Source organism: Bacillus rossius, chromosome 1 (genome assembly GCF_032445375.1).
Source record: "Bacillus rossius redtenbacheri isolate Brsri chromosome 1, Brsri_v3, whole genome shotgun sequence".
NCBI classification, from domain to species: domain Eukaryota; kingdom Metazoa; phylum Arthropoda; class Insecta; order Phasmatodea; family Bacillidae; genus Bacillus; species Bacillus rossius.
This window is the reverse complement of record NC_086330.1, coordinates 268,028,606-268,054,991: the sequence shown is the minus strand read 5'-3', so window position 1 is coordinate 268,054,991 and position 26,386 is coordinate 268,028,606. Positions and strand designations below refer to the sequence as shown.

The 26,386-nt window shown below is 39.5% G+C and overlaps 1 protein-coding gene across 8 annotated transcripts in view; it reads left to right on the top strand.

Annotated features, from left to right (window-relative positions):
* The window catches only part of LOC134527581 (rotatin), a 179,353-nt gene that overhangs the window by 58,388 nt on the left and 94,579 nt on the right, over positions 1–26,386 (top strand). For all 8 annotated transcript variants that reach the window (XR_010074223.1, XM_063360391.1, XM_063360387.1 and 5 more), the window contains exons 9-12: positions 506–729; positions 5,363–5,600; positions 15,005–15,214; positions 16,173–16,391. Coding sequence is in view for 7 of the 8 variants with exons in the window: in XM_063360391.1 (XP_063216461.1) it covers positions 506–729; positions 5,363–5,600; positions 15,005–15,214; positions 16,173–16,391 (891 nt within the window). In the remaining variant the exon portion in view is untranslated. The remainder of the gene's footprint in view (positions 1–505; positions 730–5,362; positions 5,601–15,004; positions 15,215–16,172; positions 16,392–26,386) is intronic.

Below are 26,386 nucleotides of genomic sequence, written 5' to 3'. Positions count from 1 at the left end.
GTGCGCACTCTATACGGGAAGCAACATAACCTAACATGAATGATGCCAAGTAACACTGGCTACATTTTTATAAGTGGTACACCGCGGCAACACAGACATACAGATAAAGGTTATAACGTTTAAAAATGTCTTTAAAAGAAAATTTACACATCAGACAACTTTGTATTTCCCGTTAATTAAATAATTAAGTGGTAATGTCCAAATAAATATTAGAGTTCTATTTTAAATTACATCGTTTTATATGGAAAAAATACCCACACAAAGCGCTCAGAATCTAATAGCAGGACCAAAAACATCATGCGACATTTACGCGAGAGTTTTTTTTTATCCAAATTGTGATGCCTTAAAATATAGGTGCAACGATTATGCGATAAAAGAGGGTAATTGGTGTCATTTTGTGCGTATGTATTGTAATGTGGAAAACTAAAGATTTAACAGTAGTGAAATGTAATGTTGTGACACACTTTTTTTTGTTGTTTGTAATATGTACATTAACATTTTACAGATGTTCTCAGACCGTAAGGTACAGGAGAGACTACAGTTGTACTCAGGTGCTACAAAATTTTGTGCATCGCTGAAGGCGACGGCGCAGTTGCTGAACAGCTCGAGTGAACTCAGCGGAAGAGAGTTTGTGTCGGTGCTCGAGTCCGCTCTGCTCAGCCTCCCGGTCCACGGAAACATGAGCGTGGTTAAACACGCACTGGACATTTATTTTAGCAGGGCTCATAGGTATGGAGTTTTATTTTATCACTGAGTGTGATTGTTCTTAACGCTGCAAACACAATTGGAACTAGCCTAATGAGTTCCAACTTCTTAATTCAGTTGTACAGTAGAACTCTGTTAAAATGTTTTTACCTTTAATGTTTACTGTCTCAAACGTCTTATTTTTAAAATTAAAACATTTTTCCTTTAAGGAAAATGTACTTAAATTCTGTGTATAACATTACACGAATTGTGCATTTTCTGCCTATAACATTTCTATCCTAAAATAAAGCGCAAAATTAACATTTAAAACCTTTGTGAATTCTATATATCTAAGGTACATATGTTTTCAGTTACATGTCTGTTGGCACCTTCGTCTTGGAAAACAAAATAACTAATCCTTCCATTCCTTGCCATTCAGGTGTGTTTTCACTGTTTTCAGACATACGTATGTAACTATACAATATTTTAGTGTATGAGCCATTCCGTGATGGCACAAAGTAAAAATAAAGCTTTTTATATTGCTAATAGAGTATCTTTTATTTTATTCGTAGATTATAAGTCTACGAAAATCACATGTTCAAGTGGTGAAGGAATTAAGCAAAGGTAGTCATTTCCACTCTAAATGCAAATTTTTTGAATTTTAGACAATTTTACAGAAATTTTTCAGTGTGTTTGTAAAGACAAAAAAATAGAAGCTAGAAGATCCATAAAGTTGAAGGAAAATTGTTGCCTTGGTTTAAGTTAGTAAGAGCATAAAGTGTACCTATGAGTGGTTTTGACAAATAAAATTTTGTATAGCTTGATGAGTCCATAGGTAAAAAAATTCAAACTCTGACAAGTGCTAATTGATATTTCTGGCATGTAACATTTTTTTCCTTTTGCCTCCTTGAGAATGTTATAACGGGTTCTACTGTAGTCCTAACCACGGTCAAATTGTTAGGTGTAGCAGCTTCCTATCCTTCACCTTGGCATGACCATGAAACTTAATGAATACAGTGAAACCTCATTAATAAATACCCTGTTAATACAAAACTCTTATTAATACAAAGTGTTTTTAAAGTCCCGAGAAATCACACAGGAGTTATAGTGCTTAGAAATTGGTTTAATGCAAAAGTATGGTTATTGAGTAGGTATGTTGGTAAGTTGTTTTTGTTCCAAAAGTAATCAGTTACATATGGTAAAGGATGGTTAATACAAATATTCCAGAATAATGTAAAGAAACAATATGAAGTTTTAACTAATATAATAGTAATGCCATTGCTTCGGTACATTGTAGGTTGGGGGAAAAAATGTTAGAAATTTTATTTTTCCAAAATGGCAGTACAATGTGTTTTTTGTAGGTAATTTTTTAAACCTTTGCTATTCTTGTTAATTTTATCCTTTTAAGTATAAACAATAGAAAATATTTTTTTGAGCAACAGGTGTAATCATTTTGAAATTGTATTTTACATCTCTAAAAAAATAGTACATTTGGTATTATATAAAAATTTTTGCAAGTTTCGTTGGATGGTATTCTACTTTTTAGGTGTGTTATTCATGAAATAAAGGAGAAAAATATATTTAACTTTCTTTAAAATTGATTTAGATATCTTATAAAAATTTTGATTAAATTTTGTAATACAGTAAATTCTCTTTAGACGTACCCCTCCTTTACATACTATTCTGTATAAAGTATTAACACGTCGGTCCCTTGAAAGGCAATGATAATTCATAGGGATTATTATCATATAACGTACAATTTTCCTTGGCGCGAATCATTATTACTCGGTAATACGTACAATTTTTATTCGTATGAACAAAAAAAGTTTATGTAATATTTCTCTATGTAGTATTTCTACGTAGAATAATTACATTCACTCGTTTTACTTTGCTATATGCCATATTATGTTGCTTACGTTGCTTACGTTGCTTTACAAGCGTGTTTATTGATGAACATGACTAAAAAAAAACGATAGCGTCAGTGCAGGAAACAGCGCGCTGCTAAATTTCATTTTAGTGCGAAACATTACTCAACTTACGTATTTACGTGTTAACTGACTGCCAAATCAAATTTATCAACATCAAACGAAGACATGGGGCCAAATTTTAAATATTGTTGAATGTACTATATTATGCATATTATCGTTGTTGAATAAGCAAATGGTTACGGCAGCGATGACGTGTTTTATTACTCGTACCTACTAGCTACACTGCAGCCTGTGACCGAGCGTCTCGAGGTTGGCTACGCTGCATCTTGTAGCTAATCTAAACAGTGTTTTGTTCGCGACGTAACGTAACCTATACGGTAATAACGTATAAACGGAATATACCCTGAAATTGTAATTCAATTCCACTTACGCATTGAAAGAACTTGCGCTTTCTATTACATAGATTGTTAGTTTTGTTAAATGTATACTAGATAAAATAGCAAGTGAAACTTTCCGCCGCAACTAAAGATTTGTAGGTCACACTATGAGTACCGGTACTAAAAAACGTGTCGGTATTAGTATTGCAACAAAACTCGAGATTCTAAAAGTGGTTGACAACTGCAAGAAGAAGTGTGATGTGGCAAAACACTTTAATATCGCGCCCACAACTCTGTCTACAATAATCAAAGACAGAGCTAAGATAGAAGAGAATGCAGCAAAATTGCACCACAAGAGGCAACGGTACAGTAAATGTGTGGATAGTGACCTCGACAAAAATCTTTTTGATTGGGTTGTTCAAGCACGATCCAATAATATACCAATTTCTGGCACAGTACTGCAAGAGAAAGCACGCATGCAGGCGTTAAGGCTTGGAATGGATAATTTCCAAGCCTCAAGTGGGTAGCTTACTCGATTTAAAGCAAGGTGGAATATAAGTACACTTAAAATATGTGGCGAAGAAGCAACAGCTGATACCACAGTGACGGAAAATTGGAAACAGAATTTACATTCTCTCACAGCAGGTTATGCTGATAAGGACATTTTCAATGTCGACGAAGCTGGCTTTTTTTATAATCTCTTGCCAGACAGTACTTTAAGCCACAAAGGTGAAACCTGCCATGGAGGGAAACGCAGTAAGGAAAGATACACTGTACTTTTCTGCACTAACTCTGATGGCTCTGAAAAATTGAAGCTTTTAGTTATTGGTAAATATGCACAACCTAGATGTTTTAAGAACATTAAAAAAATACCTTGCACCTATAAAAACAATAAAAATTCATGGATGACTGCTGTGTTGTTTAAGGAGTGGTTACAAATGTTGGATGCCAGAATGGGAGCATACAACAGGAAGATTTTGTTGTTTCTGGACTCTTGCACTGCACACAAAGTTGGTGTCGAGTTACAGAATGTAAAGATATTTTTTTTCTACCTAACTGCACAAGCAAATTACAGCCTTTAGACCAGGGTGTAATTTCTCAAGTAAAACACTTGTACAGGAGGCAACTAGTGCAGTTTCTATGTTGGCAGATGGAACACCAGAAAGATGTTTCAAAATTGAAGTGGAACATTTTAAATTCCATGGAAAGACTTTGTTTGGTGTGGGACAAAATCCCTCCTGTTTCCATTGCAAAATGCTTCAAGAGGGCAGGTTTCAGCACTGACAACTCTACAGATGCATCTCTGGAAGCTGATGTCCAGTGCCAAGAAGAAGATATACTTGAATGGTCTAAAGTCACAGTAAATCTGTAGGTGCAAGAAGCAACATTTGCTGACTATGTTGAAGTTGACACAGCTCTGGAGACTTGCCAAGAACACGACGACGACATTTCTGCTCCTGCTGGTAGTACTGAAGACCTGTTGGAGGATGATGCGGAACTGGAGATAAAACGTCCTACAAAGCAAGAGGCAACCAATGCTCTGGATGTTCTCCACAGAATGTTTTTGACATCTGAAGTGCCAGAAGTAAACATGAAACTTTTCAGGAAAGTTGAGTGTGATGAAATAATGTGTAATGAAAGATATTTCACAGCGAAAAGTCCAATCTACCATTCTGAATTTCATGAAAACATTGTAGGTCTAACTAAGTGTACATTGTAAAGTTGAACATAGTTTTTATTATTAGTACATAATTATTTTGTTAGTTTTATTTACCGGTAACTTATGCCAGCGCCCAAATGTTTGTAATTAATGTTTTCAAAGTGGAGAAAATATGGAAATATGGAAGATATGGAAATAATACTGTATTGTAGGGCCTATGAAATGAACATTTAATAACATCTCTGATGCACTGTATGAATGGCTATTACTTCCACTGCAAAAAGAGGTAAGCCTACTATGTATGTATATTTAAGGTTACCTATGTATTTAAATTATATTAACTATGTTTTACTAAAATTTGCATTACTTTACTTTTTTAAGTAAGTAAATCACATCATTGATAAAAACAAGGCGTGTAAGACCACATACATACGTTTTAATTAGAAAATGAAAAAAAAAAAAAAAAACATGTGCGGGAAGCGACATTTTTTTGGTTTAGGGTAACTCCTCTATAAAGTAGTATCATATTTTTGGTCCCCTAAAGTAATTTATAAAGGGAATTTACTGTAGTTTGGTTAGTTCAAAACTCATTGTTGCAAAGTGCAAAAAATATGGTCCCTTTAGGTTTGTGTGTTGAGATTTGACTGTATCATTAAGAGCATTAGTAATAGCCGGGCCTAACTTAAAAATGTTTTTAAATGGGCTTTTTCCAGCTGGTATTCAGACGAGGAAGTATGGAAGCAGTCGTCCAATGTTCTGCTGAGGCTGTTTGCCCACGCGGAGACGCGCGTGCGGCAGGAGACGTACAAGTCCTGCCACGGACATGTGGTGGTGGCGCTGGGCGTCGGTCACGCCAGCTTCCCGCAGGCGGCCAATCACGCGGTACAGCTCTTCGACACTCCCCTGCTCGTGGAGGTCATGTGTCATGGAGCGTCCAGTCCAAATAAAGAGGTGAATGTCGCTTGTTTGTTCATCAGTACGTCTGTCCCCAGCCTGCTGTCATGTTTTATTTATTTATTTGATTTCTAACATGCCACACCAACAGCACAATGCTCCAATGGTGGGCACAAAATGTAGAAGTACAAAACAAATACAGTAACAAAACAAATACTAGATCAAAACTAGGGATGGGAAAATTGATTCTTCAATACCCCGATACCAATCGGTTCTGTGAAATTAATCGAGAATCGAGAATCGGGGAAAAACGTTGATTATTTGCATTTTCGATTACCTAACCTAATCTTTGCGTCACAGGAATAGCTGTTGCATCATCAGGTATTGCTGCCACATTATTGACAGGAGGGACGGCTTATTCCACTTTTAAATTAAGCCTTACAGTATCACTTGAAAGAGACAGTGTGTGCTCTATCCATAAAATGTCTTATTGGGCAAGTTCGTGCAAGATGCGAGCTTAATAATATGGGAGCTCACGTGGAGGCCTTAGATACTGTAGTATAGATGGATTAGCGAGTGGGTTTTCCGAGGTTGGCGAGACTGAGTCTGGGAAGATGGCGGACAAGCTTAGTACATAACATTGGCGACGAGGTGTTTTTTTTTAATAAGTTAGTGGTTTCTCAGAAGAATGGCTTCGTTTGGACGTATGGACGAGTTCGAGGAACGTTCAGATTCTATAGGGACGTATTTGAAGAGGTTATGGCACTACTTTGACGCAAATTTGGTGCCAGGGAGGAAACAGGTGGCGGTGTGGTTGTCTGTGATCTGGAAGACTACGTTCAGGGTTTTGTGTGGTTTGGTGTCTCCAAGTGAACCGGGAGATAAGTCGTTCGTAGAGCTAGAAGAAATATTGAAAACTCATTATAGCCCAAAGACGCTCGTGATTGCAGAACGGTTCAAATTCCATGTCCGTATTCAAAAAGGAAATGAATCAATATCAGAGTTCTCAGTAGCCATTAATCACTTAGCAAAAACATGCAATTTTGGCACGTTTTTGCAGGAGGCTTTGCGGGACCAATTTGTTAGCAGCCTGCGCAGTTCAAATATCCAACAAAAGTTAATTGAAGTGGAATACACATTGGACCAGGCCTATGCATTGGCAACGACACTAGAGCAAGCGGAAAAACAACAGCAACTGTTCCATGTTCCTCAAAGTCACAACAACAATTCCGGGCCTCAGACATCGTTGGAAGAAGTGTATAAAGTGCGGGTGCAACAAAAACATTAGCCGGGGACGGGAGCATTTGGAACTAGTGTTGGTCAACGGGAATGCTATCGGTGTGGTAGTAGGGAGCATATAGTGGTAGCGTGCCCATACTCACAATACAAGTGTCAAACCTGTTCAAAGGTGGGACATTTGGCTAAGAAATGTCGCAAGCAGAAGGTGGCAGCAGTGTGAGGGGTGGCAAAACAAGGCTCAAGGGTACACGTTGAGGGGAACAGAGGGGGTGATGGCCATAGCAATGAAGTGGTGGAGTTGTTTTAATATACAGCACCCGTAGGGGGTGGCTTCAGTGGGGTACCAGGTACTGGTTAGGGTGGAAGGTAAACCACTGGTGATGCAAGTGGATACCGGATCGGCAGTAACGTTGGTGTCAAATGAAACATACTTAGCAAACTGGCCAAACTAACAATTAATAGAGTCCCGATTATATGGTGAATCGCGATAAAACAAAATAACATCGAAAAACACATTAACGTGCGACAAAACACCGTAAAACATGTCGACACACGACAAAACACGAAAATAGGCAACATTCAGAAGCTGTTATTATTTATTTAACATATACTTCTGGTTTCCGTATCATCATTATGGCTGGAATCAACTCGGCATGTTTTGAATTCCATTCTAGACCACTAGAAAATGAAATACAGGTTATATGTACAATGTCCGTGCTTTGTTTTGATTCTTCACTTCATAGAGTCCATAGAAACATACAATGCAAAGACGTGAAACCTATATTAGGCGGAAAAAATCTCGGAGCATGTTCCAATAAGGATGGTATACTGGTACTTTGCGACACTGAAACATTACTCTAGCGTCTAGCCATAGAGTTTTCACACATTTTAAAATACATGTTTTTGAGTTACTGTTTTTGTATTGAGTATTGTTGTATATTGCTGTTTCTTGTAAGTTATAAAATGCTGGTTTTATTTAGTTTTGTTAATAAACAATGGTTTTTAACTTTTACTAAAAATAAAACCGATAACACTGAAATCTTATATTTTTAAAACGAAATTGATCAAAAAATAACACCGTAAAATCGGGACTCTAACAATTAAGTAAATGAAGGTCAAGCTGCGGACATATTTTGGGGATGACCTACCAGTGAAAAGGGGGGCTCAAGTGGAAGTTGAATATAAGGAGCAGTGGAGCCGACTTCAGCTATTAGTGGTGGACTCGGGTCAACAGCGGCTTCCATCATTATTGGGAAGGGATTGGCTCGGTCATATTCAGTTGGACTGGAATGGTATTGGTGCAGTGAGTGTTAGCCAGAGACATTTGGGGTGGGTACAGGAGGAAGTGCTAAGGGGGCTGCTGGATAAGTATGTGGGAATACTTAGTGGGGCGTTTGGAGAAATTAAAAAATTTTGTGGCTAATTTTACTTTCAAGGGGCCTCACCAGTTTTCCTCAAGGCAAGGACTGTACCATTTGCACTTCGAGACAAGGTGGACAAGGAGCTGCAGAATTTGGAGAAACAGCACATATTGGACAAAGTGGAATACAGCAGCTGGGCGAGCCCACTGGTCATTGTTCCATAAGGTGAACGGCGAGGTAAGAGTTTGTGCAGATTTTATGGGGACGGTGAACCCTAGAATTGAACTAACATGCCAGCCACTCCCAGGCATTGATGATGTGTTTGCATTCGTAGCTAATGGTAGGGTGTTTAGTGGGCTGGATCTGTCTAATGCATACCAGCAGTTGGTCGTGGGGAAGGAATCACAGGAATTGGTGACAGTGAACACCCACAGGGGCCTTTATAGATATCGTAGGATGCCGTTCGGCTTGTCGAGTGCTCCTGGTATATTTCAAGCGGTGATAGAGCAGAGGTTACAGGTTATTCCAGGAGTTGTGGCGTATCTCGATGACATTCTGACTACGGGGGGTTCAGTGGAGGAGGGGTTGGAGCAACTAGAAGCAGTGTTGGCGAGGTTGCAAGAATAGGGTGTACAGGTTAGGAAACAAAAATGCCATTTCTTGAAAGAAGAAGTTCAATTTTTGGGGTATATTATAAGTAGGGAAGGTATTCGGCCGGCGGACGATCTACAAGAGGCAATTCAAAAGGCACCGGTACCTACCACAGTGACACAGTTGAAGGCGTATTTAGGCTTAATCAATTTCTATGCCAGATTTGTTCAGGGAATGTCAGGCAAGCTGAAACCGCTGACAATTTATTGGCAGAAGGAGCACCATGGACATGGGATCCCAACTGTCAACAAATGTTTGAGGAAAGTAAGGAATGGATACTTCAGGCTCCAGTGTTAGTGCCCTTTGACCCACAGAAACCACTAATTGTAGCTAGTGATGCCTCACAATATGGAGTGGGGGCAGTGTTGTCGCACAGGATGCCAGATGGCACAGAACGGCCCATTTGCTTTGCATCTAAAACCCTGTCCAAGGCGGAGCAGGGTTATTGCCAATTGCAGAAAGAGGCGTTGAGCATCATCTTTGCAGTACAGAAGTTCCACAAATACTTATTTGGTCATCATTTCACGCGGTATACGGATCATCGCCCGTTGACAACGATTTTTGGACCAAAGAAGGCAGTTCCATCTTTGGCCGCAGCCCGGTTACAGAGGTGGGCTCTTCTCCTGACGACCTATAACTATTCAATTGAATACAAAAAAGGAGAAGACATGGGTAATGCGGACGCTTTGTCAAGGTTACCACTGGCCTATGAGCAGTCAGTGGAACAAACAGTTTTCCTGGTGCAATGGGACATCCCAATCAAAGTGGATGAGATTGCGATGGAAACGGAAAAGGATGAAGTCTTGAAAAGGGTAAAAAACTATAGCATGTATGGATGGCCACAGCATAATGGGGTGGCAAGTATGAAACCTTATATCACCAGAAGAGATGAGTTAGCGATAGAAAATAATTGTATTATGTGGGCGGACAGGGTTGTGGTTCCACAAGTATTGAGGGAAACAGTGTTGCAGATGTTGCACGAGGCTCATCCGGGAGTAGTGCGGATGAAGATACTGGCTAGGAGTTATGTTTGGTGGCCAGGTATGGATAATGAGATTGAGGATACAGTAAAGAAATGCACAGCCTGCCAACTAACTAGGCATAGCATACCACAGACAGACCTGCCAACTCTCACGATTTTGGTGTGAGGCTCACGATTTTAAGGTACATCTCACGCCCTCACGCCAAAATAGTGTTTCCTCACGATTTTTCGGGGCCCCAAGATTTTGTTTGTAAAAGTTACAAAACAAGTCTTACGAAAGCTTACAGTAACGAGTTTCCATCAATACTCGAGTCACGTAAAGGAAGCAATTTTGCGTTTTGTAGCGTGTGCCGTGCTGATTTTTCTATCTCGCATAGTGAAACATGTCGCTACAAAAAAACACAACTAACACGTGAAGTGTATTGCTTCCAATAAAAAGATTAATTTTGCTGTGAACAGTGATAATAGTGTTACACAAGCAGAATGTTATTTTACATCTTTTTTAGTTGCGGCACTGCATGATCACTACACGACAGCGCTAAATTATGTTCATCTAAATTAAATCTGCAATCTATAATTTGTTGAAATAAATTTTGAAGCAGAGACCATGTAACATATGTACAGGTATGTCACTTAAATTTAAAGATTCTCATTTGTTGTTTTTTATTTCTAATTTGTATTTATGGGCCTGAAAATTTTTATCGAGGACCTCATGATTTTTTAAATTTGAATGTTGGCAGGTCTGCACAGAAGTCTTGGGTGCTGTGGCCAGAAGCTTGTCGAGTGGGGGAACGAGTGCATGTGGACTTTGCTGAAAGGGAGGGAAAAAGGTTGTTGATCTTGGTGGATGCTTATTCTAAGTGGGTGGAAGTATGGCCAATGCAGAGCATGGTGGCAGATAAAACTATTGAAAAGTTGCGAACGGCTTTTGCAGCATCTGGCTTGCCAGAAAGCCTGGTGGCGGATAATGGGCCTCAGTTTCGCTCAGAGGAATTTCAGCAGTTTTGCAAGGCAAATGCCATCAACCTGCAGTTGACACCACCGTTCCACCCCCAATCCAATGGAGCAGCGGAGAGAACAGTGCAGTCAGTAAAAACAGCCTTTCTGAAGCAAGCAGTGGAGAATGGTCTAACAGGAGGGACACTCTCCCTGCAGCATACATTGGATAAGTTATTTGCATATCGCAACACACCTCACACCACAACGGGGAAGACCCCAGCGGAAATGTTCTTAAAAAGGAAGCCTCGTACAACAATTGTTTTTGGTGAAACCAAACTTGCCGGAATATCATAAAAAGCCAAGTAAGCTGAGAGGAGGACCAGGACTCAGGTTTAGTGTACACGATCAGGTGTGCGTAAAGTGCGTCAGAGGAGAACAGACTCGGTGGATACTGGGAAGGATTGTAGAAGTGGTGAGCATGGTTACATATAGAGTCAAAGTAGGGGAAATTATAAGATTTTGCCATCAGGATCACTTAAGGAGGAGTCATTTGCAAGAGGAGATACAAGTCCGGAGCCGGAAGGGGGGCAGCAGGGGCAGTGAGTGGTACCAGACCGAGGAAAATCCAAGGGAGGAGACATCGGAAGTGGGGGCAGCTTCTCCGCCAGGGGGACCAACGACAACGAGAGCAGCAGCAGCAGAAGGAGCAGTGGAGAACCGGATAGAAGAAGGACCAAGCGAAGCTCCGAGCACAGTAGAAGATAGTGAAGGGAAAGAGTTTAGGGGCTTCGGTGAAGAAATGGCAGTTTTACCTACCCCAAAATTTTGGGCACAAAGGTGCAGTGGGAGGGTGAGGCGCCCCCCTAAGCAGTGGCAACAATGGTAGGTATAGGTGCTGAAGTGAGCAGAAGTGATATACAGTTTGGTAGGGGGGGGGGGGGAACTAATTTAGTAGGGAGGAGTGTAGTATAGATGGATTAGCGAGTGGGTTTTCCGAGGTTGGCCAGACTGAGTCTGGGAAGATGGCGGACAAGCACAGTACATAACAGATACAACTCTCAGTGACATACGAAACTCAAAGTTATGGATGGAATTACATTTATGTTTTCTGGTGATTTCAGACAAACATTGCCTGTAATAGTTTGGGGGGAACTAGAGCAGATATTATTAAATCTTGCTTAAAATCTTCTCCATTGTGGAAGTCTCTTGAATCCTTGAAGATGAATACCAACATAAGGAGTCATTTAGGCAGAGGAAGCACAGATTTTCCAATTAGCTCTTTTTGATTGGTGACGGGAAATAACCTGAATCAGACTAAAAAATTGCTATTGATAAAGACCTTGGTGAAATCGTAACCAACGTTGAAAAACTTATCTCTTAAGTGTATTCCGATGTGGTCAATATCAATGAAAAAATTATAAATGGACTAGCTGCAATACCCGGCGTTGCCCGGGCTGAACACAGGGTGTAGTTAGTAATTGTCTTCTTAATTTGAATGTCAAGTGTGAAAATTAATTTATATCACTTTCAGATCCCGACAGACGTTCTGCCAGTTTATAGTTATTTACCTGGTCTGTATGTAATCTAGACTCTATAAAGCACTATAGAAAAAAGCTTAAAAATAAAAGATTACTAATATTGAAAAGATTCCATTATCTAGCTAATGCTCGGCCTGCATTGCAATGCCTCATTCAGTTTTGTTTTGTAATATGTTTGAAGTAGTTGCACATATACAAATCATCTATCCATCTCTCTATATATATTTATCTCTATCTACATCTATATACATCTATGTATCTCTCTATCTCTATTTATCTCTTTATATCTACATATATACTTCCCACTATCTCTATATCTTCTATATATAAGTCTATATAGCTCTATACCTCGCTCTATCTCAACTTATCTCTCCGTCTCTCTCACACTCTATATATATCACTCTATCCCTGTCTCTCTTTTATACTTAAATAAATTTTGTCATGCGTGCGCACTTATACAACAAAAACAGACAAAGTGCCTCTATAAAATGAAATAAAACATTTTTTGACACGATTCGTGCTTCAACTATTGAAAAATAGTTATACCGTCTCAGTAACCTTCATGGGCATGCGCATAAAAATCACCAAAATTTCATCGCAATCAGATGAATGGTATAGGAACGTATACGGCATAAACAAACGAAAATTAAATACATGACAAACGCATCAAACGATGGTGCGTTTAAAATTCAAGGCAACTCTATCTATTGACGAAGTTAAGAACAAAACTGTTATTAGCGCCTTTATTTGCGAGCTCCACTAAGCGGACTGGTCTCATCAAGGAGAAAAATATTAATTTGCCAGACCTTACTATGTGTATGATCAGACATAGAGAAATGACACTCACTCACTATTTGTATGTCTATGACCTATGATTTTTTCTGTTATAAAATGAAATTATTACTTTTTCACTCCCTTAGGGATGGAATTTCATATTAATATGGGGTCGATGTGTTAATACAGGTTATAAGCTAGCTGTAGGCCAAATTTCATTCAAATACATTCAGTAGTTTTTACGTGAAAGAGTAAAAAACATCCATCCATTCATACTTACAAACTTTCGCGTTTATAATATTAGTATGATGTGTGAGAGGTCAATTTTAACTGCCAGGAATATAAGCATTGACACCATCAACAACAAAATAATTTATAAACTACCATGCGACATTGTATACTAGCTTGCCATTAATATTGTCATGGATCTAGAAGACGCCGTACATTAAAACTAATAGAACCTAATCATAAGGGGCACAACAGTAACCGGACATACCCAAATGAATGGCATGAAACTATCAATGCCGAAAAGACAAAAATGAAGGTAAAACTTGATACCTGAGACCAGGTCAATGTACTACCTTTAAAGTTTAAACATGTTCTGAAATGTTAATCAACAGTTCAAAGTAGAACCAACACATGTTAAGTTGAAAACTCTCGATGGAGTAATTAAGTTCATTGGGAAAGTTTGCTTGAGGTGCAGTGAGGCTTATATTGATTTCATGCTGGTAGATTTACCTAATAAGCCACTGTTGGGTCTGTCAGGTTGCATAGCCTTAAATTTAGTGCAGAGAATAAGCTCTGTTGCTGAAAAGAGTAAGGAACAGTTCACAAAGGAGAACAAGGATGTATTTCAAGTACTTAGATGCTTTTCACAGACTGGCAAAATACTCATAAAACCAGGAGCACAGCCAGTTAGTAGACCACCTGGGAGGGTACCATTAGCATTACGACAATCGCTTAAGGGCGAACTTGCTAGGTTGGTAAGGAAGAAGGTAATAGAATGAGTGGATGATGTAGATGAAAGGGCTTGAATAAGCAACCTTGTAATTACGGAAAAACCAAATGGAAAGATCCAATTGTGCCTTGTTCCTTCAGACTTAAACAAGGGAATACTCAAACTGCCATACTGTACCTAAGGTAAGGGAGATAGGCGAACAACTGGCAGGCAAAAAAAATATTCTTTCTCTTTGACCTACAGGAAGGGTTTCATCAAATCCTACTCAATGAGGGATCATCCCTTGAAACTTGCTTCTACAGTCCTTACAGTAAATACAAGTACTTAAAGTTACCTTATGGAACTTCAAATGCCCCAGAACTGTTTCAAAATTGTGTTGAACGTAACTTCTCTGACATTCCCAACGTTATAATTTATTTTGATGATCTCATATCCATGGGGGAAATCTGAGGTGGAATATGATGAGACGGTACACAGGGTTGTAGAGAGGGCTATAGAAAGGAATATTAAATTCAACAAAGAGAAGCTCCAGTTTAAACAAGCAGAGGTAAAATATGTGGGGCATTTTTTCTCTGCTGGGGGGATGAGGGTAGATTTGGATAGGATAAGGGTTCTTGTAGATTTTAACCCCCCTCCTCTGAAAAGCAGCTACGAATCATTGGAATGTTCAACTACATCCGGTGCTTCGTACCTAACCTGCAATTCAGTATTAATTATTTAAAAACTTTTTTTTTGGTATGTTAGTGTCCTGAAATGCAGGATAAACATCAAGATGACAGCAAATAAAATTGTGTATTTTTATTGACTTGGAAATCTGTTGTGAAAATATAATTAGAACATAAATAAAATATGTATTATTTATAACACCAATCAACTAAACCACATAATTCAGATTAAAATTTCACCTGAAATAAAGATAAAAAGTTTTAATTTTGGAAAATTAGATTTTATGTGTTAGTTTATTGTTGATTATTGTCTCTTCATGTTTATTAAAGTATTGTTGCTGTTATTTGTTCCAGATACAACGGTATGCCGAGGAGATGTTAATCCATCTTCTGAAGGGAAAGTTCTTGATGTCTGACCAGATGTGGAGGAAGTTCGTCGAGAGTCTTATACCAACCTTTCCATTATTGCTCTGTTACGCGACCAAAGCAACCGCTCTGGGTCGTGCCATCACGAAGATGCTGGACCCTGACGTCAGCTCGACGATACTCTTACCTGACTTTGTTGTAAGTATAATAATGCTAAAACAGCCTATAATTATTAATCTGGCATTCTTTAATTTGGCACATGGTGTAAATCCCAGCATGAAAAAAATTTAAGGATTCCCAATTTTTTGGGCGGCTGAATGTGAGTGGCTGAAACCCTTGAAATTTTAAAAGCCATCTGGAATTATCTTTTTGTCTAGCAAGCTGGAAATAGCTTTGTAGAAAAACTCTATGCTGTGTGTACAAACTGCATCAGCATCACTTATACAATTTTGAGTTTCGTTGTTTTAATAAATGAAAGAGGCATAATTTTTATATTTTCTACTAATCAGAAATATTATTTAACCTATTAACATAATTCCTGATTTTGATGTTTACTAAATATGTGTCTGCCAACTACAATGTTTAATTTGCTAACCACATGATCCGCCTCTAGCTCAGCATGGCTAAGTATGAGGTAAACTAGTCCTGAAAATTTCTGGCTTTTCTCATTAAAGGTACTACTGAGTGCTTATTTGGGATGGCTTGTGAGTAATTTGAACACACTTGGGCATCTGAAATACTACTGCCTAGTATAAATCATAATACATACCATTTAATTCAGCTCAAGTAAATATGCAGTTTAGGAAGGGAATAGCAATGAGTAAAGAAAAGGGTATGTTTATTGTTTCAACGTGTTATTAGTAATTAATTCACTGTATTTAATTTTGCACAAATGCTTTTGCCATTGTGAGTATACGGAAGTTAAAATTACACATTCGTAGTTAAAAAAGAATTCTACTTTGAATCTATAACTACACTACTTAAAATTGATTTCTTAACTTATTGGTATCACTATCGTTACTTCAAAACCGCCCAAATGGAACAGCTCTAACATGAAAAGTGGGTGTAAGTACATGTTTTGTAGAGAGTAGAAGTTTCAATGTAAGTCTGGGTGGACTGTGGGTGTGGTGTGTGATATGTGGAGTGTGTGCTACAGGTGTTTAAGGGAAACCTCTGCCTCCTCTTCCTACTGGACCGACCCTCGCAGCGGCAGGAGGCGGCGGCGCGGCTGGCCTGGCTACTTGCGAAGCAGCCACGGTCCAGCGACCTCCTCCCAGACCTGTCAGCTGTCAGCGCTGTGGAGATCGGGCACATCTTCTTAATGGACGAGCCACCTGTGACCTTTCGTGTCGACCCACGGCAGGTGTTTTACGAGGTATCTCGGTGGCTGTGTTGTTTCTTTAGTTTTTTTTTTTTTTTGTATGGTGTTAGTGCAGTGATTTAGTGTTAAATGAAGAAATGTCAGAGCTCCTAAACTCCCATTGGTACTAGAAGAAAAAAAACCTGTAAAACAGCTTGGCCAGTGACCAATGACAGATCTGAGCTTTGGATACTTGTCGTAATACTGGAGGGACTCTCTAATACCATTGCACCACTGTTTTTACGTCACATGGTCAGGACAGGGCAAGGTTCTCGCAGACAGGGAAAATGTGGAAAAACAGGGAAAACTTAGGAACTCAAAAAGTGTTTTTAAAACCGGAAAAATAGACATGTTGGATATGAAACTATATGTATAATTTTTTTCACAGTAGTGTCATGCTAATCTGACATAATGGGCCCTCAGTTTGTAGGATAAGCAAAAATGTTGGAAAGGTGGTGTTTAGAAAAAGCCTATTAAACGTGACATTATGTATTAATTTTACACATTATGAACCTAATAATCATGTGTTACAACAAAGCAACAAAAAATAAATTTCCAGAGAGCCGGGAGCAACAAATAATAGACTACATTCATGCTCGTAACTTGCAGTTCTTGTTGCCGATGGATACTTTTTTTTTGTAGGATGTCAAATCATACAGAATGTAATACAGGCGAAGGCCCGATTTTTTACATAATTAAACATAAAAGAAACAATCAATCTATGCATTGTGTATTGATTTAATGATTTTAAGTGTAATCAAATGTCAATTGTTATTCACATGGTCTCAATCTTAATTTATTGTTTTAAAGTTTGATCAAAGTATTTGTTTTACATCACAGACTGGTAAGTGTTGGTTTCATAGATTTAATTAAATGATAAAAGTGCAAACTGCATTATGTACAGGAAAAGATTTTATGGCAATTGAATATATATTATGTGTGGTTGAATTGTGTTACTACTATAAGTATTTGTTATTGGTAGGGCCTGGAAAATTTCGCTGTTTTCAGTATGCAAAAAGCGGTACTTTCAAATTAGAAAAGCGGTGGTTTAAAGTAGTGATGCACCGATTATACTTTGCCGATTACGATTACCGATTACCGATTATTACACTAATAATTGCAATTACCGATTTCGATTACTGATTATCAGTTTTTGCGTAAAGTTGAAATAAAAAACAAAGTCTTTTACTAAATATTCCTACTTGAACGCCGTTCTGTTATTACTCGTCGTTTAACATCTTCAAACATAGATGGCATAACTACAGTACTCAAATGTTTCCTGGAAGGAAGTTCATACTTTGGTACTGCTTTCTCCATTAGTAGCTTAAACCCTTTGTTGTTGACAATATCGAGTGGCTGCATGTCAACACAGATCATTTCTGCAACAGCTCGAGTCATTTCTTGTGCTCTTGGATCAGTGGGCAAGTACTTTATTTTTTTTGATACCATGGCTAGTAGTGTTGTTTGTTACAGTGCACGTTTTTCAGGTGGTCTAGGAGTGACATCAGGATCATCTACTTCACTTTCCCAACTTTTATTTATTTTTGCTGAAATCACTTCACTGGAATGAAATTTTTTTGCGTGGTTCCACATGTTTGTAGTTGTATACGACTTCCGGTTCCCGCAACTGCCTTGTGAGATGAGTGTTCCACATATTAAGCATTTTGCTTTAGATTCACTTATTAAATCCACCGAGAAAAATTTCCATATGTCACTTTTCGATCTTGAAGACGTCATTATGTTGATCAACAATCAAAATACAAAGCTAAACAACAATGTGTTTTCGTTAATGGCCATTGTCTACGAAAAAAAAAAAACTGTATTCAATATTCATGACTTACTATTGCAGTGTTGCTAACTTCAATTCTGATCGTCACTTGTGCAAACATTATGGTTGCAATTTGGTATTTTATTTTAGTAGCTCCCGTTAATGACTAAAAAGAACTAAATTTAAAAAAATGCCAAATAATCACCATTTCAGTTTATTAATTACTAATTAGCATCACGTGAGCCTACTTTTCTCAATCCTTTGAGAAAGGGAATTATGTAGCGGCAGTGGAATGTGAACCGATGGCGCTATTGTGTATTTGTGCGTGTTGTCCGTTCCAACCTCATATCATACATAACAAACATGGCCGACATACGGTATGCAGTGAAAATTAGTTAGGCGCAGCGTTTCTACGATACCATGTCCAATTATTTTTTTCAGACTTACATTTACTAATATAAGTAACATATGCCATATTGTGAATTGTGACAGCTTTAAAAATACATTTATTTTCTTAACTAAATATTTTGTGCGAAGAAATCGCGTGTGTGATTTGGCTGTGGCCATGGTAAATATTGTGACAATAATACCATTCACGACGTTAACTAAACAGGATAAATTGTACAGTAAGTAATTGAATTGAAAGGGGTAAATACTGTAAATAGTAATACGGGGCAGTTATGTATGTACGAGCACAATTCACGAAACAAGCAAATATTATTAGGCGAGTGTATCTATGTACACGCCGAGACGTTGACATTCCCTACCTTCCACGGTCATATTCGTTAAGAGATTTCAGCCGTTTGTAGTTTCAATTCAAGAACTTATTAAGGTTTAAACTTTAAATGTATTTTCTTTTCTTTCAAGTCGTATGGGTTTCAGCAACAAATTTTACAATAATCGGCAATCGGTTATAACCTAACCTGGTAATCGCTGATTACGATTAATCGGCCTTGGGTCAATAATCGCAGTTGGTGATTAACCGGCGGCATAATCAGTAAATCATAAGTTTAAAGTCGGTATTTTCGTTATGCAATGGAAATTTTACCGGTATTTTAAATGTTGACTAAATTGTGCATTTATTGAATATAATAGTTTACATATTTAATAAACAATCCATGTATACTAGGAATAGACTAATATGCATAACAACAGCCAATTAAATCCAAAACAGTTACACAAAACAGACATGAAGCTATAGATGTTTGCAACTACAAATTTTCTTTTTTTTTTTTTCGGCTGCCAATGCCACATGCTTAGTTGACTTTAAGTGTTTGTTAATGGAATCTTTTCTTTCCCATGAAACTTTACCGTTGCAAATTTTACACATCACTGTGCTATTGTCAGTGCAATAAAACCCATGTTTCTGATACTGATATGCTCGGTCTCGAGCACTCAAAGTATTATTCGGCATTTTCAAACTCAAGACAGAATTATGTTGCAACATACTACATAAAGGCTGTTACGAAAACAATCAACTAAACTTGGCGCGCGAATAAATATCAGCAGTGGAATGCCACTATGTTGGGAACGCTGTCGCGGCTCGTGGCGTCAACAACAGATGCTGGCTGCATGATAGTCACGCATGCCCGCACACTCCCAGTCTCGCTGCGCAGACTAATTTCGTACCCGCAAAATCATTATTTGCTTATTCTCTTGCTATTTATGAAGTTACACAAAATAAACAACTACGGTAAGATTAATTCATTAGCCGCTAACATATGTTATTAGCTTTACACAAAACAAAACTTCTCACAGTCTGAGAAATGTATGATCTTCGTTAAGGAAGCATTCGTTTACGTGAGAAGTTAGTAGTAGCTATGTTGGCTAACCTGGACAAACCAGGTTTGTTTTGTTTACATTTTACCGTATTGACGCAACTTGGATAAATACAAGATATTAGGTTATTATTTTGCTTTGATATAATATTTTATACACTTTTCGCAAAATACAATTAACACGTTCTCATATCCAGCCAAGTGTGCACGGTAGTTTAGAATTCGGCATCATATTATTTTTATTTTTCGTAGAGTGCAAAAGTTTGAGTTTGCTTGCATTCAATAAATCCGGTATTGGCATAATGGAGTGGAGGAACACGGGGTTTCCACTTGAACAAACCCCGGTGCACAAATGAGAAGAAACTTAGTGCGAACTATACCCGAGATCAATTTTGAGCATCAAAACCATACACGAACACGGCTTATGTAAAAATAAGGTAATTATGCTGAAACACAAGACTTGGGTTAAATGATACTTTAACCTTGCATGAGTATTAGTGATCTGCACATACAGTAGAATCCCGCTGATGCGACCCCTCACGGTTTCCGGAAAAACGGACTTATAAACGGAATGGTCGCAATAGAGAATTCGGGCCAATTTATACCACCCCCCCAAAAAAAAAAATCCAAATATATAAAAAATTGCCTTTGTTCGCATAGATTTCATACTCAAATAGTCTGTGGTGTAAAAAGACAACTTTTTAAATTCATATTACACCTCGGACTTCTTGCATACCCCGAACAATGGGTTCCAATAAATACTCGCGCTAAGTTAATTTGCGTCACGCGAGTTTGGCTATGCTAGCCGGCTGGTTGTTATTTTCGTTCAAAACGTGGAGAAGGAACTTGTGTGGATCAAGTAGAAAACATTCGGCTATAAACAAAAGATATAAGAACAATGCTATCCTGAAATGCTGTGATATGTTTTTGGAGTATATAATCTCAGCGTCAGACCAACAGGATGCGCTCCCGCCCTTCCTGTCAGCGATGTTTATTTTGACAGCTCAAGCAATTATCTTTTCCATGTCCCTGTCAAGCCGCCGCTACCGCCAGCCTGGCCAGACGAGTTTCTTACGCTCTCGCAGAATCTACCACAGCGGCTTTTTGTGCGGGCGGGTAAGATAACATGACAGGTGAGACGACTTTTTGTGCGATAATGGACGCGCCGAGCTCGGCTAGACACTGCCGCGTGGACAGTCTAGAGGGGTGGTATCTATTTTGAGCCGTCTTTTGTATGCCTGCCTGCTTACAGTACAGCTCTCGCCAAGATAAACGTGAACACATAGCGCCCAACAAAGTGTAACAGACTTGTTTTTCAGCCGATTTAACTCAAATTTTCGACTTTCTCTGCTCAAATTTTTCACGGTTTCTCAAAAAATGGTCGTATAAATGGAATGGACACATCAGAGGGGGGTCGCATCGGCGGGATTCTACTGTCGTGATACTTTTTGGAGATATATTCGCAGTGTAATATAGAAATGTTGTGGTTTTCGCGAATTTACTTACTTTTCGCATTTTCATGCGAAATTCGCGTGAATTTTTGCAAAATTCGCAATCGCAAAAAATTCCAGGCCCTAGTTATTGATTATGATGGATTGATGAGAAAAGGAAGAAGAAATATTTGGTGGACCAGGACCACTGGGTAATAGTCTAGAGCAGCAATTCCCAATTTTTTTCGGCCAGGGAACCCTATTATTGACTTTTCTGTTGGCAGAACTCCAACTCCTTCAAAGAAAGTTATTTGACAATAATTGTGCCTACTTTTGGGAACCGCTGGTCCACGAACCACTTGGGTAGTGATTTGGTGCTCGTAAGTTTGAGTAATGCTAGGGTGTTGGGATTGAACCTGAAACCTTGCTACGAAAGTTTGAGGCATTGATGAGCACGGGCACCAAAACCCATGTGTTATTCCGCCTTTTCAATTGGCGACTCAAAAGCCACTTTCAGCTCGCCAACAACTAGTCTGCAGACTATAACACTTTATTTTCCTATAACCATAGTGCTAAATTCTAGGTGAGCCTGTGCTTTGATTGCGAATGATGCTTACTTTATTTTCAGGCTATATCCAGTTGCGGTATTGTTCTTCTCCCTTTGGCACTAGCCCTGTCCATTGGTAGGAAGTGTCATAAAACCATAAAGAAAAGTGTTCTTTGTGTCTAGAACCCAACTATTTTTGGTCCATATTTTTACATGGAGACAGTGATGATCATTTCAACCAAAATGGTACATGTGGGAAAACAACACACAATCATTATAATATTTATGTGTAGCATGCAAAATATCTGACTTTGATTCTCGTGCGATGCCAATGTTGCCTTGGGTGTTTGCTTCTGGTGGGGTGAGCCTGCAGACAGCTGTGTATGACTCAGTAGACCTCACACCTCGTCTCTGTACAGCTGCGTATCAAAGTCTGTGAGTGGTTATCAGTTTGTTGCACCGCGCTTACAAACTCATCAGTTTAATCTATCTCTGCCTCTGGCGGGAGTGTTGGATAGGTGTCCCTATTGATGACGCAGATAGTCGCTTGTTGATCGTTTATGTGTCTGGATTGGTTACATGTTGTTCGCTTGTGGGCGGCATCAGCTCATTCCAAGTGGCGTCGTCTCAGGCTTTGATTGTGTCATCAGAGTTTTGGGACAGCTCATCTGCGAGTTTGTGCTTTTGCTGGGTATGTGCTCTACCGTAAGTCTACAGCTTGTAACAGTATTGCCACCCAATGTGTTAGCTTCGAGCGACGGCCCTGCATTGACGCCAACTATTTAAGGCACTGACAGTCAGTGGGTAGCATGAAGTGTTGCTCTTCCAGATGCAGTCAGAAATGCCATACCACTCCGAGATACTCTTGCTCATTCATGCTGTATTGTCACTCCACATCGCCGAACTTCGCACTCGCCTACTCCACGATTCGGGGCTCGCCCTCATCACCGATCAGCAGAAAAATGATGCCATCACCCTCCTGACTTGTGTCAATCTGTACGATGATATATTTGTTTGGATCAAGATGGCCCATCAGATGACATTTGCGAAATCAGTCCTTGAGTTCATCAGAGGCGGTCTGTGCGGAATCTGTCCATTTAAAGGGTTGTTTGGGTAACAGTGGTCCCATGAGGGATGTAGCCACGAGATAAAATCCTAGTATAAACGCCTACAGCCAGTTGGCCAACCCCTGGGAACACTGCAGTTGTTTGTGGGTGTTTACAAGCACGTCCAGCTGTATTTCTGTCGGGCGGTTCCCCTCTGTGTTGAATGCGAGTAAAAAAAAAAAAGTTTAGTGATTTCGCAGTTTTGGTTGTGAGGCTGTGAGTCTCTCTAGAACTAGCACGAGATGTTGAGCATGTCCCTTCCACAGCTGCGTCTAAGTACGTCTAAGTAAGCGGCAACAAACTTACCTGCATAGTTGTGAGCACACGTGTCATCATTGTTTGGACTATGATGGGTGCATCCTGCAATCCAAATGGTACAGTGAAGAATTGAAAGTGCCATTTGTCAGGAATAGTGTGAATAGTGAAAGCTTTTTATTGTCGGGTCTTTGGGTTTTATTGGCACTTTCCAATAGCCTGATTTTAAATTCAAAGGATGAAAATATTTTTGTCTCTCTCAACACAGCTATGGTATCAGCAATGTTCAACAGAGGGGGTGGGGCATTGATGGTAACTGTTTGGTATTTTAAAGTTAACACATAAAAGCAATGTACTGTCTTTTTTATCAGCTAGGACTATTTGTGAATTGTACAGGCTTCACTCGACTCAATAATGTCATCGTGCAGCATCTCGTGCACCTGCGTGAGGATTGTTTGTTTGCCAATATGTCCGTACCTCCCATGGGCTCTTGGGGGGCAGGTTGGTATGGCATGTTCTGCCACAGTAGTGCATTTAAGTGAGTCAGCAGTTAGAAATGCATAGCTCTGATGGTTGAGCACACACTGAATCGTTGCATGTGTTTGTGACGAACACCGTGTTGTAATTTGTCGAGACAGACCGTGTGTTGTGGTGGTGGCAGCGGATGTCCGATGCCATGGAGTGTACGCCGGTCTTGGTGGTTAGCGTGCTGATGTTGTGACGTCCTGAATCCACTTCGACGCTGGTATCTTGCTAGCACAGCCAGGGCTGCCCGAGAGCGATGTAGTCCCAGAGGTCATCAACCACCAGGTGGTTGTGGTGGAGATCTGGTCTCTGATGCTGACATTTAGTATTCAAAGGCCCTGCGTTGGGCAGGCATCATCAGCGGTAACCAACTGGAGTCGGCCTGGCTGGGGCTCGAACTGAGATCCCTCAATAAGTCTGGTGGTGATGAAATTGTGATTGGCGGTTGTGTCAATTAGTGCATAGACCGTGTGGCCGTTTACCACAACTGGTACTCAGAGAAGGCCACCTAGAGCTGTGCTCACGTATCCTGGGCTGGATCCATTGCTAGTCGGTACTCTTATCACGCCGGTCAGTCGTTGGGGGGGGGGGGGGGGATATTTATTCACTGTACCGCCCCCTACTGTTCATTTCCCGTTGACTCATTACTGGCATCCTCTATCCTTGGACAAGACAGTCATGGCGCCAGTGATGTACGGCAAGTGGGTATGTCTGACACTGGAGTGGTGGTTACTTCTCCAATGGCATGTCCTCTCCAGTTGGCCGCCGGCCTGTTGTTGACATATGGGTTGTTGATCTGCTGCTGCATTTATTTCACCATGGCCATGGCGTTAGCTGACATCACTTTGATGACGCTTGGTTTTTGCGGGACTTCTGTCGTGTTGTTTTCACCACCTTCAGGTCTTGTTCAACTGCTCGCATGTACTGGATAAAGTCCTCCGGCATCCATCGTGTCGCATGATGCAATTGGGGGTATAGTTTGGGGCGCATCATCTCTACTACACATTCAGTGACGAAGTCCAGCTCCTGAACACTCGTTTGAAAAGGCGAAGTTTCTTAAATTAATATTGCCTCCACCATCACCGTCTGTCCCTGTTCTGAACGCACCTTCATTTCTAAGTTGATGTCAGCGTAACATGTTTCAAAATCGCATGTGAACTTGTCCCATGGCATGTCGTACTCGCTCACTATCATCCACCAGGTCTTCGTGTAACTTCTCAGTGCTTGGCCGACGTGGCCCGTCCACTCTGCCGTTGGTACTACGTAGCAGCCTAGTTGCTCCTGACACACCTTCAAGAATATTCATGGGTCGTTGCTGATCCTCCCGGAAAACTCGGACCGGTTTACGTGCTCTACAGGGATCATCCTGGTGTTTGGTTTCATGGCTACAGCACTGGTCAAAGTGTTGACGGTGATTCGGTCCTGTGCATCACGGATTCCTAGATTTACGTCACAGCATAATTTACAGGTGTACCAACCGTTTTCTAAAGATTATACTTCTGCTTTGCTAGCACACTGCAGATGTTTAAAAGTGTAACAGTTCATGCACCAGCTTCCTTACCCGTACAGTCTGGTTCGGTTCATTTCAAAAACTCTGTTTCAAAGGGGTTATTTTTAGTGTGAGATGGTCCGTACGTGGTTCACACATTTCTAGGCACACTTACATGTCTGAACATGTGGCTCCGTGAAACCACCCAGTTATCTTGGTCATGTGCACATTACACAGTGCATTTCACTCAGGTCCAGAAATTTTTCCTGTTTGATTGCATTCAGTCTGATGTTAAGTTCCTATTGCATGCATTAATTCACAGCTTACAGGGGGAAGCTACAACGTTCGGATCACAGATTTTACTAAAACTTTGTACACTTTTAGTAGTCCATTAGGACAGCATAGTATGCAAGTAGTATGGCGTACTGCTTGGGCATTTTCGAGAAAATCAAAAGAGAAGTTTAACATTTCGAATATGTAACGGTGCGTTGTGACCATGCGCGCGAGTGGTTAGCGTTCAAGCTCCATAATCGCTGGATCTCTGTACCGATTCCTGCTCATGTTTTTTTTTTAAATTTTTTTTAACACTGGTCCTATGCTTTCATATATATTATAATTCAATGGTAATATAATGAAGAAAAAAAACAATTATAATGCATAACTTTTATTGAATTTACAATTTTTTTTGTCTGTTCTCTAATGTTTAATATTACAACAAATCTTATATTAATTATTATGGACAAGTAAATGACTAACATAAACACATAAAGTTTTGCTGAAAATATATGTGTGTCGTAATTTGTGACATTCCTTATACCTGCGATGGGTAAGGTACTCAGAATTGCTTTGTACCTGGTTGCTTCGACCTACAGAAACAGATGTGAATGGACAAGGGGAGGGACGGGCTTGTAATCCCAAGTCAAACATTGATAAATAAAGGTGTAACATAAATAATATTATTCAATAATACAATTAGTTACAATTTGTCAGAATATACGGGTAATGTATAATTAATCGTCGGATGTGCTTTTGACATTACAAGTTCCAGGATGACATTTGTCATGCAGACACGGAAAACATAAATTAAAACGGCATCTGCTACCTTGAATGAA